Source organism: Sapajus apella, unplaced genomic scaffold (genome assembly GCF_009761245.1).
Source record: "Sapajus apella isolate SASKATOON/1434 unplaced genomic scaffold, GSC_monkey_1.0 scaffold41, whole genome shotgun sequence".
NCBI classification, from domain to species: Eukaryota; Metazoa; Chordata; class Mammalia; order Primates; family Cebidae; genus Sapajus; species Sapajus apella.
In genome coordinates, this window is record NW_022436981.1 from 14641723 (window position 1) to 14659246 (window position 17524).

The 17524-nt window shown below is 36.6% G+C and overlaps 1 protein-coding gene across 6 annotated transcripts in view; it reads left to right on the top strand.

Annotated features, from left to right (window-relative positions):
* The window catches only part of ZNF451 (zinc finger protein 451), a 121651-nt gene that overhangs the window by 50102 nt on the left and 54025 nt on the right, over positions 1 to 17524 (top strand). The window contains exon 4 of one of the 6 annotated variants that reach the window (XM_032299761.1): positions 1040 to 10979. The exons of the other annotated variants lie outside the window; for them this stretch is intronic. Within the exon in view, the coding sequence (XP_032155652.1) occupies positions 1040 to 2536 (1497 nt within the window). The 3' untranslated portion in view covers positions 2537 to 10979. Of the gene's footprint in view, positions 1 to 1039; positions 10980 to 17524 lie in introns of those variants that run through there. 6 annotated transcript variants of the gene reach the window in all.

Sequence of the window (17524 nt, forward strand, 5' to 3'; positions counted from 1 at the left end):
TATGACTTCAGTCGTCATCCCTTGAACCTTGTCTGTGCCCCACATATTTGGAGTTATCTTACCTGTGATGTACTGGTTGTGGGTTTGACCCTAGGAACAATACTTCCCTTGCTCTGAGAATTGAACTAGTTGAGCCCTTTGTAGCAGTCTTGCCTTTCATTTGTCCTTGTTTTAGCTCAAACTTCTGTTAATGGGCTGTTTTCTTGTTGGATTAGAGAACTCTTAGTTATTGTTCAAAGCGACCACAAAGCTTCTTGCTCTGTGATACAGGGTATTGAGACCTGGACTTGAAATCAGAATATCTGGGTTTGAGTCCCAGCTTTACTCTTTACAAATTCTGTGACTTTGGATAAATTAAGTAACCTTTTAATCTCCGTTTTTTAATCAAATAGGAATAATACCTACCTCACAGGGTTGTTGTGAGGGTGAAATGAGGTAACAAATTATAACTCTGTATAACCACCCAACGTAAAGTCGGACTATTACAACTGGAAAATTTTGTTATTCATGTAGAATGAATGACAGAATTTTCAAAGGGGCTTAAAAATGACTCTAATGGGGGAGTTTTAGATTTTTTTTTTTTTTCTCAGTGGAACTTTCCTTAAGTTGTCTCTGCCATCATTAGCTTCTTGCGTATTTTGAATAGAACTTACATATCTTGAATGGAATGTTTTTTTCTTTTATTCCTATGAGTGGTCTCAGCACTTATTCTTATACTAACACGGGACCAAACAGCAGGCCAGGGTAGCACCACATGAGCTGAGCTTGTTTTTACACTCTCCTTTCTTGTAAACAGAGTCCCAGATTAATGCCAATAGTTGATATTGGGATATTGGGTCTTTGGGGTAGTGAAGCTTGTGGATTTGACTTCTCTGATTCCTTTTGCTGACCTTGAGTGGATTGTACCTTTCATTGTTAATTATAATAATTTAAAAATTGAGTTCTACTTACTGGACATGAATCTCTGCACTTGAAAGTTAACATATTAAAAGCGTATTTTTTTTCTTCCTTGGTTTTCTTGTTCATGTGGATAACCCAGAGAATGCCTGAATCTAAGGTGCCATCCTCTGAGAATCATCGCCCAGAAATGTGCGCTAGCTGCAATGTTCCTCTTCCCATTGGAGATAGCAGCTCCTTCTCTGGGAGTTGTTCCAGCAGTCCAGAAAGGATAGTTTCTCAAACTTCCTCTGTTGAGAACCCATTGGAGAACCAGAAAAATGATCAAAATAATTCAGATACTAAGATCTCTGAGACACAGACCCTAAAATCATCTCAGAATTTTCACACTCTGCCTTCATCTCCACTTCTGGTCCCCCAGGAATCTTTGGCCTCTTCTGAGGTCAAAGAGAATTTACATATAGATTCTTCTTCAGCTTCACAGCATGGACAGGATGCCATCCTCTATCTCCAGACACAAGTAGCTGAGATGTCCCGAGTGATACGTGATCTGCAGTCCAGGAGCTGTTTTAGATTTCATCATTCTAGGCCAAATGAGAACTCCTCAGTTCCTTGGGACATCTCCACCTCTAAGGAGGAAAATTTATCCACAGTTGAAGAAGAAATTGATTACAAATCACCATCAGCTGATGACAAAGGGCAGCCATCTGACCCCAGCCAATCTAGTTTCACGGGTCTTTTGAAGAGAATGGAACAAAGAGGTGTTATAAAAAGGGTGACATTACAATCAGAAGCGGAATCATGTGAAGGGAAACCTGATTGTGTGACCTCTAAAAAACGTTTGGTTCCTCCATTGCATCCTCTTCTGAGAATTGCCACCACTGAGGTTTTTAAAGACCCTGCTGATTGTCATCCTTCTTCCTTCATGGGACACAGAGTATATCCTGTGGCCAAGGACACCTCTCCTTTCCAACCAAACCCACCAGCTGAAGGCCCCATTGTAGAAGCATTAGAACACAGCAAAAGAGGAAACACAACATCCCCTCTAGATTCTACCTCAAAAGAAATGGAGGTCATGGGTTGTAGATTTTACCATGCTGCCTCAATTGCAGCTCGAGCTGCTAGCTACATGGCCTATATGACTCAATATCAGCGTAAACTCTGGGAAGACATGGAAGATCTGGTTCATGACCCAGAGTTTGATCGTGGAAAAGCAAGATGCATTATATCTGATGGTATGGATGCAGGCCTTTGGCAACTTTGTACTACTAGGGACATAATGGATTCTGTAGTCAGAGTTATGGCCATGGCCATAGACTACAGAAGGCAGGCCTGGCTTCGACTTACATCTCTCACTAAGAAAACCCAGGAGAAGATCTCCCACTTGCCCTTTGATGGTACTTCCCTTTTTGGACAAGATGTAAAAGCTGTTGTTGCAGAAGAGAACAGTATAAAAGAAAATGACTATAAAGATCACAATAAATACTATAATCAGCATCGATACTTTTATAGTCATGATCAGAAAGCACATTATCACAACAGAGGATATTCCAAAGGGGATTGGTACAAACCTCGAAACCACCCCTATAGATACAGAAAGAAGGGAGAGTCTCCAGAACGCCATGGGTATAAGAATTAATAACCTGTTATGTTCAGCAGGATAGTCATTCAAGATCTTAACTATTTTACTTGTTCCTCCTGTACAAACAGGATCTACAGGTAGGAAATCATCTAAAAAACTGAGTGCATGTCTGGAATGATCACAGCTGACTTTTGAATTCTAGACTTTTGAAATGAAATATATAATAAAGAGACTCATGATTTATTGGCCAAGTGAGCAGTGGAGACTTTCTTGAAAGGAGGGTTGAACAAATATTTATCCATTATTTCTGGTCCAAAATAAGTTTGGATGAGGACCACTCAGGAATCTGAATCCTCTTGTGATTAAAGAAAAATATAAAGGTCTGTTCCTCAGGAAAATCTTACTTGTAAACTGAGGACTAGCAGATTTTGAATCTAGAAATAACCTAATACTAGATCTCTGTTTACTAAGACCAGAAGTAAATCCTTCATTTTTATGTTATCAGTGCTTCCTTGTTCAGGGTTCAGTTTGACAGATCCTCACAAAATGACACATCTGTTACAATGTCTTTATGTCAAGATGGTCAACTCACCAAGAGTTCATACTACTATCAAGCTCTGTGAGACTTCAGAATCAGCCGTGAAGCTTTGGGTCAACTAGAATTCAAATCAAATTTTGCCAAATGCAGTTTGCTTCCCTTTGGAATGACTAGATGTCACAGGTCTACTATGGACACCAATTGGAAAAAGACTTCTACCTGTAACATCTCTGTAGAAATTGCACAGTATCTTCATCAAGACTTTGATGGCCACCATACCATCACTACTCATAAAGCTCCATGTGAGAGAATTCTTTGTTGTCATCAATCCTAATAATCTTTGACCTATCAAGCTCTCATATCAAGCTGTATGACTGAGTCATGGTAGTCTCTCACCATAAGCTGGGCCTTTCACCAAGATGGCCTTCTTAAACGACCTATCTTCTAGACGTGTAATTCTTTTGAGCTTGATAGTGCATCACATTCTAAATTCAAAAAAGTTATGCACATCAGTGCCCTGGAAATAAAGGATGTTACTTACACCATCCAGGCATGCAAATCTGAACTCTTAAGAGCAAGAATTCCAAACATGCCTGACAATCTTGTCCTCTTATTGTCATAAAGAGGGATACCATCCATCTAGATTTTATTGAGAATCCTTAAGATTTAAAGCATAGCTGTGGATGTAGTGAAGAGAGCAAGCCACACAGTTCTGTTTCTGGATATCTAAGTGATGATATCCATTAATGATTTGAAAGGCTGAAATCAAGACTTAAGCGATACATTCTTGGTTAATCGGTTAATTTAGTCAGACTCCTAGTGTAATAGATGGCTTATCTTTTTGCTCCCAATTGGTCCCAGTAATAGTTTTTCACCGTACTGGAACTGGCAGCAGATACCTCAATTAAATGTCCCACAGTATCTTCTCTTTAGACTCAAGGTAGTGGATGTATGATATATCAGCCCTTAGATCCATGTCTTCACAGCATGACATCAGGAATGGAGAATATGTCAAGTTTGAGGGGTCTGAATACATCACCTAGTATTATTTACTTTGCAGCCAAAAACAGTTGTTTTTCTTTTTATTGACAAACTTAATACTATAACTTCTGCAGTTTTTAATCTTGATCAAGGCATTTTGTGTATACTACTAAGGGAATATGGCACTATTTTATGGTTTATGTGGTTTCTTTTCTTGCCATAGTTCTTTCACAGTGGTAATTGACATTTTCTCTGGTGCCACACTTTTTTATAGTTTATTGGAAGCTCATTTCTTACTGCCTCATTGTAATCATATTCAGCATCCATTTTTAAATCTGCTTTTCTTCCTTATTTGTGCTACAGTGGTTGAAGGCATAAATTTTCCTACTTGGAAGAAATTATTTTGTCAGATAACTTCACGATACTGGTCTTGTTTGTCCTATTTGTAGATTAAACTTGAACTTTTCTTAATAAAGAGGATGTCATTTTGCAAATTTAGCCCAGTCATATAAAGAATTAATATTTACCTTATTTTCTTTTGTATTTTACACAAAGTTTTATTTCTGCTTCTGTGGAAATAGGTCCATGCCAGTGTTCTCTACAAACTGTCTTTCAAACCAAATTCTAGAAGAATATTGGTTACCTGAAAAGAAACCAAGGCCTGAGAAATCATACATAGATTTTTGTAGCTTATGTGTGCTCCATCAATCAAGCAATCTCATGTGCTCTTGATATTGGCACTGTAGTTTTGTCTTAGAGGATTTGCCGCTAGCAAGTTCCTGACTAGCTAAGGCTACTTCAGACTCTTTACTTTCCATTTCTCCCCTTTTCCTTCCGTGAATTAGATGCTGTGTCATAAACTTGGTGGTTTTTGAAATACCCTTATTTCAAACCTTAAACTAAACCAAAATAAGTTATGCCTGAAAATGTGATTGTCTGAAACTATTTTGGCACTTCCCTTTAGTGTGCTTCTCCTCCCCTTTGCCTTTTAAATTGTGGTTAAAAAAAAGACATGTAAAGCTTAGCACCTTAACCATTTTTTAAGCCTATGGTAGTGTTGACTATATTCACATTGTTGCACAGTTCTGTTCTCAAGTATTGGTAGGATGATGTTGCTGTTCTCTTTTCCTCTTGTGATATTTATGTTGCTCAGTAATTAAGTAAAAGTATCCTTTCTTAGTTACTCTCACTGATATGCCCAAGTATCTCCAAATACTCTGTTTTACTCAAAGTGTAAAGGTATTGGGAAATCATCAAATTGGTGACCAACTAGTTCTGAAAGGATTTGATAAGTTTAATAGGGATGGGGGCAGAATGCAGATTAGGAAGAGTTTTTAGCTATAGATTAGTTTCTTCACTGCAAAAGAAATACCCTTAATGTGTTTATTTTTTATTATTTTAAAATCTCTGGCATACTTGAATGATGATAATGTTATAAAACTTAAAGCGGGGATTTGGTCTAGGGAGATGACCCCAATAGAATCAGAAACTCTTAATTAGTCAGATAATAAATATTCATATTATGCCTGCCATGTGCAGAGCCTGTAGCAAAATTCTCTACTAGGCCAGCCTCTAATGTTTAAATACCTCTAGGTTTTCTAGGAGGCCTCGGAATCGTTGCAAGTTTAATGATCTGGTATTCTCAAAAAGGATGTATCTAATGATCTTTTTTCTTCAAATGTTATTTCTTGATTAGATATAAAATGTATACAGAGACAATATGGTTTCTTGTCGTTACTGTGTATAGAGAAGTACTGTTTCCATTTTTATATGAAGTGCCTTTTTAAATTCTACCCTTTTCTTTAAAACTTAAACTTTGATGTCTTGCCTATATTGCTGGTGATATTTATGTGAGTTTTGTACAGTGATTTAATCTTGTACTTTATTATTGTGTCATTTGTACAATTGCACTATCTAAATGTACTCCCTTCTGAATGTTAATTTGTTTTCTTTATAGCACTGTTGATTCATTTCAGAAGGTTGTAGAATACCTTCCTCCCCCTTATTTAACTAACTAGACAGTAGTTCCTTTTCATTATTAATGAGTGGCCAATTTTGGGGGGCCTAAGGCAGCTTTGTTTTCTGTAGATATGTTCTAGGTTTTCTGATTGTCTCATATCTAACCTTGTTTTTAGCCATGGTAACACAACTTATATTTGATAAGTGGATGTGTTTACTTGGTTAGAATAAGCAAGGGCATTTTTAAAAAGCAGTAAATTTGCTGACACTTTATCTTTTTCTTTTTTTTTTTAAAGACTGAATGACAGCTTCCTTATCAGTATAATTACATTTAAACTCTTTTTTTTTTTTTTTTAAACTGTGTGGCAGCTTCTTTATCAGTATAATTCCATTTATTTACTTAGCCCTCAAAATGACATTTTGAAGGGAGCATAAACTCTTTCAGGCTACTTGGACACTGTTTAGTATTCGGTATTAATACTACACTAATAATTTACTGAGTGATACCTAAGTGACCTGATTGATAATGTCCTTAAGGACCTGATACAGCCAGGATAACCTCTCAGGTAATGTAAACAAGGAGGTTGAAAAAGACATTCCAGAATCCCTTTGTCTGCTAAAATTGGGTACTGATGTGGATAGACATGACGTTCATTATTCTTGAAGATAAAACTAGTTGACTAGGATTCTGATGAAGGCTTGATATTGTGGATTAGATCTTTGTAGAAATCGTTTAAAGATTGCAATAAGTGAAATCTTTTTTGGTTTGTTTTTGTTTTTGTTTGAGATGGAATTTCGCTCTTACCCAGGCTGGAGTGCAATGGAGTGCTCACTGCAACCTCTGCCTCCCGGGTTCAAGCAATTCTCCTGCCTCAGCCTTCCGAGTAACTGGGATTACAGGCATGTGCACCATGCCTGGCTAATTTTGTATTTTTGGTAGAGACAGGGTTTCTCCATGTTGGTCAGGCTGGTTTCAAACTCCCGACCTCAGGTGATCTTCCCTCCTCGGCCTCCCAAAGTGCTGGGATTGCAGGCGTGAGCCACTGCGCCCAGCTGTGAAATCTTTTATTTATGTGAGGCGTATTTTGCCACAGTCTTGCACTGTTTAGGTTCTCTTGCCTTTTGGAATTTACCATTCTGTACTTAATGTTAGTGGCTAGTCCAGTAATTGATTGTCTCATCTGTATGCATCTTATGCATGTGATTCAATTGACTAGATCAATTCTGTATGGTTTATCATAGTAGATACACAAACCAGTCTTTATTTTTTACTAAGAAAATATATAGGTGGAAGTTATCATGATTATTGTATTGAATGCAAATCTTTTTATTATTTTTCCAGATATATTGAGTTTTATAAACCATTAAAATATTATTTTATGAAATTTCCCTTCCTGGATGGATGAAGAGAATATTGTTTTATTAAATCTTATCTTATTAGTGGGAGATATTTGTACTTCTTTATCTTTTCATTTACTTGATTTTTGTTGTAATGAAAACTTTAGAAGTGTTTGGTACCATTGAGATAACTTATTACTGGAAATTTTGTTTGCTTCCTGTGGGATGTATCTGGAAGTGGTCACAGCCCAACCATGTCCTTTTGATGTTGTTAGCATATCAGTTATTCTTTGTTTGGATCTTTTCTTCTCCTGTATTCGGCACCTCTTTCTGAAAGAATGTCTGATCTTCCCATAATCTCTTCGATGTACATTATATTTTTTATTCTATCAGTGTATACTAGGCAAGATTTTGATGTGGCTTTGTGTTTGTATATTTAAATACCATGTCTTAAACATTGTTAGAAGAGATATTCTAGTTTCTTCTAATGTCCCTTTTCAAAAAAATATAGCCAGTCCAATATCTCAAACTATACTTTGGTTTTTGAACTTAAATCAACTTTTAGTGCTGCCTTGCTTAATGGTAGTATTATTTTCTCATTTCTACATGTTCACACAAATTTGTTATGTATGGTTTATAGTCAGATGCATCTTATAAAAAATTTTGAAGCCCATCCCCATGGATTTATTATAGTATAACTGTGATATATTGTATTTTAAAGTTAACCCATTTTCTCTGGGTTTTAAGGGCTTAACAGGTTGAGGTAACTATTTCAAATGGTCTATTGGGTGTTTTGATACTTTGTCAAGAATTCAATAAGAATTTTCAGGTTGTCTGTATTTTCTTTTAGGACTTTGGAGATCTTTCAAGTTGTGTTGTTTTCTTGTATTCCTGAGTATATTCCTTTGGTTAATGAAAGTAAATAGTTTATATTTGGTGATACTTTTAAAAATTATACTTTGACCTTAACTGCTTCAAGTATTATGTTATAGGTTTAGTTAGTAGTCCTTTTGTAAGACTTAACTTTCATATGCTATCTTTTCTCCATGAGCTATCATAGTACTTTTTTCTTTCATTACCCGTAAAAGTGGCTCTACTACAGCATTCACCTTTAAGGGCTACAGTTAGGTAGACCTTTTGTTAACTCTACTTTTATTTGTGATGGCTATGTTTCACACTACCTTGATTTATAAATGTAGTAATGTGTTAAATAATTATCATGTTGTGGTCCCTTAATACCTCTTTTGATTGGTGAGGTAACAGTGATGTGGATGATGAAATAAAATAATAAAAACATTTACCCAAGTCACTAAACACAGTTTGCAATTCATTTTTTTTTAACATATTTAATTTACATTTAACTACTGTTAGGTATGCAGACCATTCCTTTCTGCCTTCACTATAGTTATAATATATAAGTAGTTTCATTTAGATTCTTGGCACAGAGTGGCCTGTATATTGATCTTTCTTTAATGGCTTAGAACAACTTCTATGTATTCTAACAGGTCTTGGAAGCATATTTGTAGCCTTGTGTCTAATTGTCATCTTCCTGCCTGGGAAGGCAGAAGAATCTACATTTGTATAGCCTTTAGTACAGGCTCCGTGCTGGTTGCAAGGCACTCTTGAGAGAGAAATTCATTGTTACTTTGCAGATGAAGAACTGAAATTAAGAGTCATTAAGCAACTTGCTCAGGTGGTGGAACTGAGCTTTAAATACAGACTTTTTCCAGTCTCAATTCAACATTATGCTAGCCTGCCTCCATGTGTTTTTCAAAGCCCTATTCAAGTCTTCTATGGTAAATTAATTTTACATACACAAATCTTGTTCTTTTCAGAACTTTGTTTATGGCTTTACTGTCACCCCATTAGTATTTGATGTGTTATATTAACTAATTCGTGGTTATTTCACTTGTCATATCAGGAACCTTATCCTGTTCTACTGAGGTTTCACTGTGCTGGACTGTTTATTATTGATTCATAGTCATTGGTTTCTGTTTCCATTCATTTTCAGCACTGATTATGTTAACCGTATTGTTAGTGTTTTTTCTTTGTTCTGACTTATTACATTCATTTTGTTTCATATATACACTTTTTTTTTTTTTAAACTGGCATTTTGAGGTTATTGGTTTAATGGAAGGAAAATGGAATGGTGTAAAGCACATGGTATTTGAATTCCAAAGGCCTTGATCCTCAGTATTAGCAAGTCACTTATTCTCTTAGCCTCAGTTTTCCTACTCTCAAATGAGGTAATATCCAAAAGTACTTTGAAAACACTAAAGCCTGATGTAGATTTCCTTTTTTAAGTAATTGTGCTGTTTCTATTCATATTCATAGATTTCTTGTAAATATAGGATGGTATTGGATATAGATACATATATTTTAAAATGTATTTGACAGCATGCAAATGTTCATTTCATGCCATGTGATCATATTCCCCCTTTTATGTTTTTTAAGTCTATCTTACAAGCCTAACCATGTACTAAGTCATTAAAAGATGTATTTAAAGTAAAATAGTCTCTTTTCTCAAGTACAAGCTAAGAAATGCTCATAATAAACAATAATAAGAGAATGTAGAATGAAGAGCTAGAGTGTATATGTATGTGTATATGATTTTTGATAGATGGTGTTTTGTTACTTTATATCTGTTGAAAATCTTTGTCAAACATCTTTTTCAGTAACTGCTATGTGCAGGCAGGTACTGAGAGAGGTCTGAGAATACTGAGGGTTAATAAGAGATGGTATATTCTCAAGAGAAATAAATACCAGTAAAGTATAAGAGCAACTGTCCTGTTTGGAAGAATGCCTGTGGTGATGGAACAAAAAAGGCCATATAGGGGGGTGAGGGAAGCTTTTCTTACCAAGTTCATGAGCTGAGTTTTGGAGGATGATTAAGCAAAAGTTAGTTGGCCTGGTAGAGAAACATGAGCCAGGCATTCAGGTGGAGGAACGGAAGTGTGCAACAGTGTGGTGAACATAATGGGGTGTGTCTGATTTCAGAATGATAAGAAATAGTCTTTGGGGAGAACAGAAATGAAGGAGACTAAACAGAAAGATGATAAATTATCCATGAATATGTATTGGTTCCTATGTATTCAAAGTGTGCTAAGTTTGTGTAGCCATTACTTGTTAAGGTTCTATAAGTTACCTGTCTAGGGGTTGGTTTGTACTGTAGTCCAGTATGTACATCTAGAACAATTCTTTCCCAGAACTGAGCCCACGAAGGGCTTTCAACAGTTCACCTCTGACTCGGGCAGCTCAAGCAATCAGAAAGAACTGAGGCTCTGGTAGAGAACAACTCTGAGGATGAACAGGGTAATGCCTCTAAAGTGGAATGTGGTATCCCTTCATTGTTAAATGGTTGCATACTTCACAGTCACCTCTGGAAAGGTGTCCTCACAGGTAGCTAAAAGTAGTTAATTTCCCTGTGTTTTGATTTATAGATGATTTCTAGGTGGACTCGGGGAAAATAAAGATACTCATAAAAATATTGCTTCATTGGCATTTGGAGATGTTGTATTGGAAGTGTGTTCCTAATCACCAGAATCCTCTCTAGATGATTCAGATAGGAAACTGGGTTATAGACCTTATGCCAGTAATATCTCTAGCAGCTCCAATACATTTTGTCAACTTCCTGTTTGTTTTTTCTCTTAAGTTTCTTTCCTTGCTCTTGGCCACCTTTACCTTTTTTAAAAAAAAAGAAAAGAAAAAGAGTCTTACTATGATGCCCAGGCTGAGTGTAGTGGCGCAGTCCTGGCTGACTATAACTTCTGCCTCCTGGGTTCAAGTGATTCTCCTGCCTCGACCTTCCAAATAGCTAGGATTACAGGTATGTGCCACCATGCCTGGCTAATTTTTTGTGTTTTGGGGGGGGGGGGGGGGGGGGGGGGTTCGCTATGTTGGCCAGGCTGGTCTCAAATGCCTGACTACAAGTGATCTCTCAGCCTCAGCCTCTCAGAGTGCTGGGATTACAGGCGTGAGCCACCACCACACCAGGCCCTACTCCCTTGTTTACTTTTATCTTCTCTATAGTTCATCTTTTTTTTTTTTTTTCCTTCTGTGCCAGAGGCAGAACAGTGCCACTTAGGGTTAAGAAATTGTAACTCCCTTTGGCTTTGTCACACTTCATATTCAGAGTTAATGTTTTGTTTTATTTTGTTTTTGTGGAGACCAAGTCTCGCTCTGTCACTCAGGCTGGAGGGCAGTGGTGTGATCTTGCCTTGCTGCATCCTCTGCCTCCCAGGTTCAAGTGATTCTCCTGCTTTAGCCTCCTGAGTAGCTGGAATTGCAGGCACCCACCACCACACTTGACTAATTTTTATTTTTTTAGTAGATATGAGATTTCATCATGTTGGCTAGGCTGGTTTTGAACTCTTGACCTCAAGTGATCTACCCACCTCAGGTGATCCACCTGCCTCAGCCTCCCAAAGTGCAGGGATTATAGGTGTGAGCCACTGCACCTGGCCATGTATTTTAAAGTTCTCGTAAGTTCCAAAGTTGTATTATTATTGTTATTTTTCGTCTTGTACTGAAGGAAGATGAAAGTCATTTTCCTAAAAGGATTTTTATAGAAATAGATGTTGGCAATTTACTCAAAAGATAATATAGGAAAATCTTATTTAACAGGTTTGGTGGGACTAGCCTTCTTAACTGAATAAGGTACTTTACATAATGGGGTATATCTATATGTTTTAAGATTTGTGCATATAAAGAAGATCTGTGTACTTTGTAAACAACTAGTTGGGGTGGGAAGGAGATTGCTTTGTTAAAAGTTGGTTTCCTGGTTTTAAAGCTTTGCTGCTAGAGATAGTAAATAAATGTTGCACAGTTTTGCTGTGTTTATCTCACCTGCTTTATCTGTATTTGGATATAAAATTCTTGAGGAAAAACCATTGCTTTTCAAAGTGTTATTTGGGATATGGTTTGAATTATAAGTTGAGTAGAAGGGGCTTCTGGTAAACAGAATTTTTGCAGAGTGCAAACTTCAGACCAAACAATGGATTGAAGTTTTAGGATTGGCGGTTGTCATAAGCAGACTTTGAAATTGAGTTTCTGTGAAGTAATCCATTTGTTGCAGGAATTCTGTTCAAACCAAATGCACTAGTCAGATACTTTGATGATGTGCAAAGTTAATTCTTTTGCAGCTGGTTGTTCTTTGAGTTTTCTTTAAACTTGGAGTCCCTTACATAGAAGGTAGAGACTATGAAAGAAATAATTTCCAGTTAGTGCTCCTCTGTGTAATCTGTGCCAACTGATATTGGGGAAGATATTATGACCATAAACAAACCTCTGCCTTGGATTGTTTTGTGTATATCCCCTCACCTTATTCTTTACCTTCCTCCCTCCTACAAATTGTATCTTTTCTTATTACTGGCTTTTTCAGTAACTAGAATATGCCTATGGTGAGTCAGATAGGAAACTGGCTTGTTGTGTTCACTTCATGGGGTAGCAAGTGTTCTTGTAGAGTGCTTTCTTCCCAGGTTATATCACCGTGTGTGTGGAGATGCAGCAAAATTATTCATTTCACAGAGAGGCCTAGTGATTTAATATTGATAATATATTCATTTTCCATTAAAGTAATTTTGTAGAAAATATAAACTGGAAGCTTTTTGGTTCATCAAGAACTAAAGTGCTTTTTAGAAATTAGTAATCACGATTTACAAATATAAGTCATTTGTTTAGCGTTAAGCTGCAAAGTAGTACAATGCTAAGAACCATTGTAAAATAATTTGTTCTATGAAGCCCTGCTTTTCGTTCTTTTTTTCTTTTTTTTAAGCCTTTATTTTGGGTTCAGGGGTACATGTACAGGTTTGTTTGGTTTCATAGGTATACTTGTGTCTCGGGGGTTTGGGGTACAGATTATTTTGTCACCTAGGTACTAAGCATGGTAACCGATAGTTATTGTTTTTTTGGTCTTCTCCCTCCTCCCACCCTTCTCCCTTAAGTAGGCCCAGTGTCTGCTATTCCCCTATTTGTGCCCGTTGGTGCTCATTATTTAGTGCCCACTTATAAATGAGAACATGCATATTTGGTTTTCTGTTCCTGTGTTAGTTCACTAAGCCCTCCAGCTCCATCCATGTTCCTGCAGAGGACATGATCTCATTCTTTTTTGGCCATATAGTAGTCCATGGTGTATATGTACTATATTTTCTTTACCTAGTCCTGCTTTTTAATATTGTGTTCTAGAAATTGCTTTGCAAAAGCAAAATCACTACATTAATTCTGCATTTCCTTTGATTTGATCTTTGCAAACATTTCTACGTACTGATTTAGGTAGTTATCACAGTAAGAAGTTACTCAGAGGCTCAGCTTTATGGTGAGTGATGTGTGAAGAATAAAGTGAAAGATCTGCCTGAATTTACTATTTGTAAAAAATATATTCATGGGTCTTTTAAGAAAAGTGTTTAATAAATAGTTCAGAGTCATTTTTGCCTGGCATTGAGCTCTCTAAACCGTATGACATTTTCAGGATCGAGAGTGAATTGTTCAAGAAATAGGCATTTGTAGATAAATTTTAAAAGAAAGTTCGCCTGTGAAGTCATGTGCATTCCTCTGAAGGTCCTCAAGTAGAAATTTAGCTTCTACTAAAAATTTATTTTGGTGTTTAATAGCTTCCTCTTGAGCAAATTAGTTAAACTCAACTAAGAGAACTTATCTTTGTGACTGGAAAAACTAAGAATCCTACTTTCTGTATTTACATTCCAAACAAGAATAGAGGAAGGTCAGGTCTAAGTGAGCTGAATAAGCATGTATTTTTGAGTTTCAGCTTTCAATTTGACTGAGTGTACTTTCGTCAGTAGTTTAAATACATTTTAAAATACAAAATCAAACGTGCTTTTAGGAAAACCATATACGTAAGTAAAGAAAAATAATACAAGTTTGCGTTTTAGCTAAATGTTTTTTGCTTTAAAATGATAATGCTATTTGGCTTGAAATTTGTGTAATAATATTTTCCCATAGCCATTAAGCTTGTTGAACTGAAAGTGACTTTCTTTAATTCTTGATTAATATGTTTCTGTTGGGTTTGAAAAATAAGGTAACTCAGTCATTAAACATCTAGAGACAAAAATCTGAGAAGTTACATACAATTTACTAATAGATTATGTTTCTTCTAGATGCAGCATTTCTGCCTATATTTGTGTAGGATGGATATTAAACATATTTTTATAAGGTAAAATTAGTGATTTAAACCAAATCTATTATATTCCCAAACAAAAGATTGAGATCCTTAACATTTTTGTCTTTATATAATCTTTTTCATTAACAATTAAAATTTGTTAACAATTTTATTACACATGCTGATTGTAGAAAAATTAGAGAATAGATATAGAAAAGGAGAAAACAGTCTAGACAGAAGTAACCACTATTTAACATTTTGGTTTGCATAGCCTTCTAGATTTTACTTATATATATTTACAGGATCATTTTTACTTAAAAAATAGGAGTGTTGCTTGGCACAGTGGTTCATGCCTATAATTCTAGCACTTTGGGAGGACTTGGTGGGAGGATTGCTTGAGGCCAGGAGTTCAACACCTTGGGAATACTGCAAGACTCTGTCTTTATGGGGAAAAAAACCCAAAAAACTAGCTGGGCTTGTTGCTACATGCCTGTAGGCCCAGCTACTCAGGAAGCAGAAGTGGGAGAATCACTTAAGTGAGCCCAGGAGGTTGAGGCTGCAGTGAGCTGTGGTCATACCATTGCTCTCTAGCCTGGGTGAAAAAGCAAGATCCTGTCAGAAAAAAATTATTTAATCTATCTAATAGATCTATCAATTAGTACACACACACACACACACACACACACACACACACACACACACACAATATATATATAGCCTATATATAGAAGTACTAATAGGGAAGAGATATTGAAATGTAAAGTTTAACATGATCATTTCATTGATGATGGAGTTTTGTGTCAGGTTGTCATTTCTAGACTTGGACTTTCTGCTATAACTCTACCTGGATACACATAAAAGATAAGCATTGTTGTTCTCTAGAATTGTTGCTTTACCTGTATATGCTTAACTTTCATGGATATGTGTCCTCAGGTCTAACCAGTATCCTGAATATGACTGTCATTTCCAGGTACAACCGAAATTTGTTCTGTGAATGTTTTACCTAATATAAACAAATATATTCAAGAATGTAAGAATTTCATAATGACTGAACCAGAATCTGTCTAAGCTTCTTCTGGCTTTACATCCTCCTTAATTCTGTGCAATTCCGGGTATGGAAGAAAACTGCTGATGCAAAGATTGATCTAAAGTATTGACAAACAGAGGACCCCCAATTTCCCCAATATTTTTCCTAAGGTTTTCCTATGCCTCTTCCCAACACTGATTGGCTAGCATTTGATAACTTATTCACTGTCGGTATGGACTCTTTAATATTAGGTGTTTTATTTAAAGACATTATTCCAGGTGACCATAGGAAGTTCTTCAAGGAGGATAGCTGCTTTTATTCACAGTGAAACTTAAAAGCCCATTATTTTTGCCATGGATTCAGAGCCAATTGAATTCTAGCTTGAGAAGTCAATTCAAGCCATGTCTGAAAGCCTGACCTTTCTTTTTGTTGTTGTTTTTGAGATGGAGTCTCTGTGTATTGCCGAGGCTGAAGTGCAGTGGTGTGAGTTCAGCTCTTTGCAACCTCTGCCTCCTGGATTCAAGCTATTCTGCCTCATCCTCCTGAGTAGCTGGGGATGCAGGTGCACACCACCACGCTCAAGCTAATTTTTGTATTTTTAGTAGATTTTAGTAGAAGGCAACATGATTTTGCCATATTGGCCAGATTGGTCTCCTGACCTCTTGATCCACCCACCTCAGCCTCCCAAAGTGCTGGGATTACAGGCGTGAGCCGCCATGCCTGGGAAAGCTTGACCTTTCTTAGAAAAGCTCCAAAGACCTAAGTGATAACTCAAGTTATAGGCTTTATGGGAGATAACAAATCCAGCCTAAGAAAAGCAGTTCTGGAATTTTATATTTTCACATTAAATTACACTTCAGCATCGTGGCATTAGGGGAATGGTAGAAATTCTTGGTGCTAAGAATTGAGTGGCCCCTTTAACCAGCAACCTTTATCCCTAAACCCAAGATTTGTAATGGAAAAATATTTTATGGACTGGGCACTGAGACTGGTGGATCACTCAAGGTCAGAGTTTGAGACCAGCCTGGCCAACATGGCGAAACCCCATCTCTACTAAAATTACAAAAATTAGCTGGGTGTAGTGGTACACAGTTGTAATCCCAGCAACTCGGGAGACTGAGGCAGGACAATTGCTTGAATCTGGAAGGCAAAGGTTGTAGTCAGCTGAGATCACACCACCACACTCTAGCCTGGGTGACAGAGTGAGACTCCATCTCAAAAAAAATAAAAGAAAAATTTTATATGACTAATAGAGTCTGCCTCGTATACCTAATGTTTTCCCAGTTTAAAACATCTTTCTTTAATATATCTGTTTTTTCAGTTTTAAAGTGCTAGCTTCAAAATTGGCAAAGATTTAAGAGTTGAAACCCTTGCTTTCTCTACTACTGTTCCTTTTCCTCTCTTCCTAGCAGATTTCTTCCAAATCTGCTTTCAATGTTGGTAGCTAGAGTTCCTTTTTTACTTCCTTTTTAAGAATAAAATAGAAGTGGGCATGGTTGCATGTACCTATAATCCCAGCTACTTTCTAGGATGAGGTGGGAGGATTGCTTGAGCCCAGGATTTGAGTCCAGCCAGAGGACCCTGGCTCTAAAGAAGGAAAAAAAGGGAGAAACTTTCTCGTCAGTTGGAAGAAGACAGCGCAGAGTCAATTCTAAGATGTCTTTGTTTTCAGGATTAGGGCTTGTGGGTTTTTTTAGCCCTTCAGTGTTATGAAAGAGAATAAATAGGTCGGCAAAATTAGCAGGGAATAAGAGAGGCAGTTCATTGAGACATAACCATATACAAGATGAGTGTCCTTTATCCGAAATGCTTGGGAACAGAAGTTTTTGGATTTTAGATATTTTTGGATTTTGGAATATTTACATTATAGCTGTTGGTTGAACATTGCTGATATGAAAATCTGAAATCTGAAATGCTCCAAGGAATGTTCCCTTTGAGCTTCATACAGGCACTCAAAAAGTTATGGATTTTGGAGCAATTTTTTAGATTTTTGGATTAGGGAAGCTCAACTTATAGTTAAATAAAATATGTAGGTTACTACTAGCTATATAAGAAAAATAATTGTAGTAAATAACGACAGGTTTTACT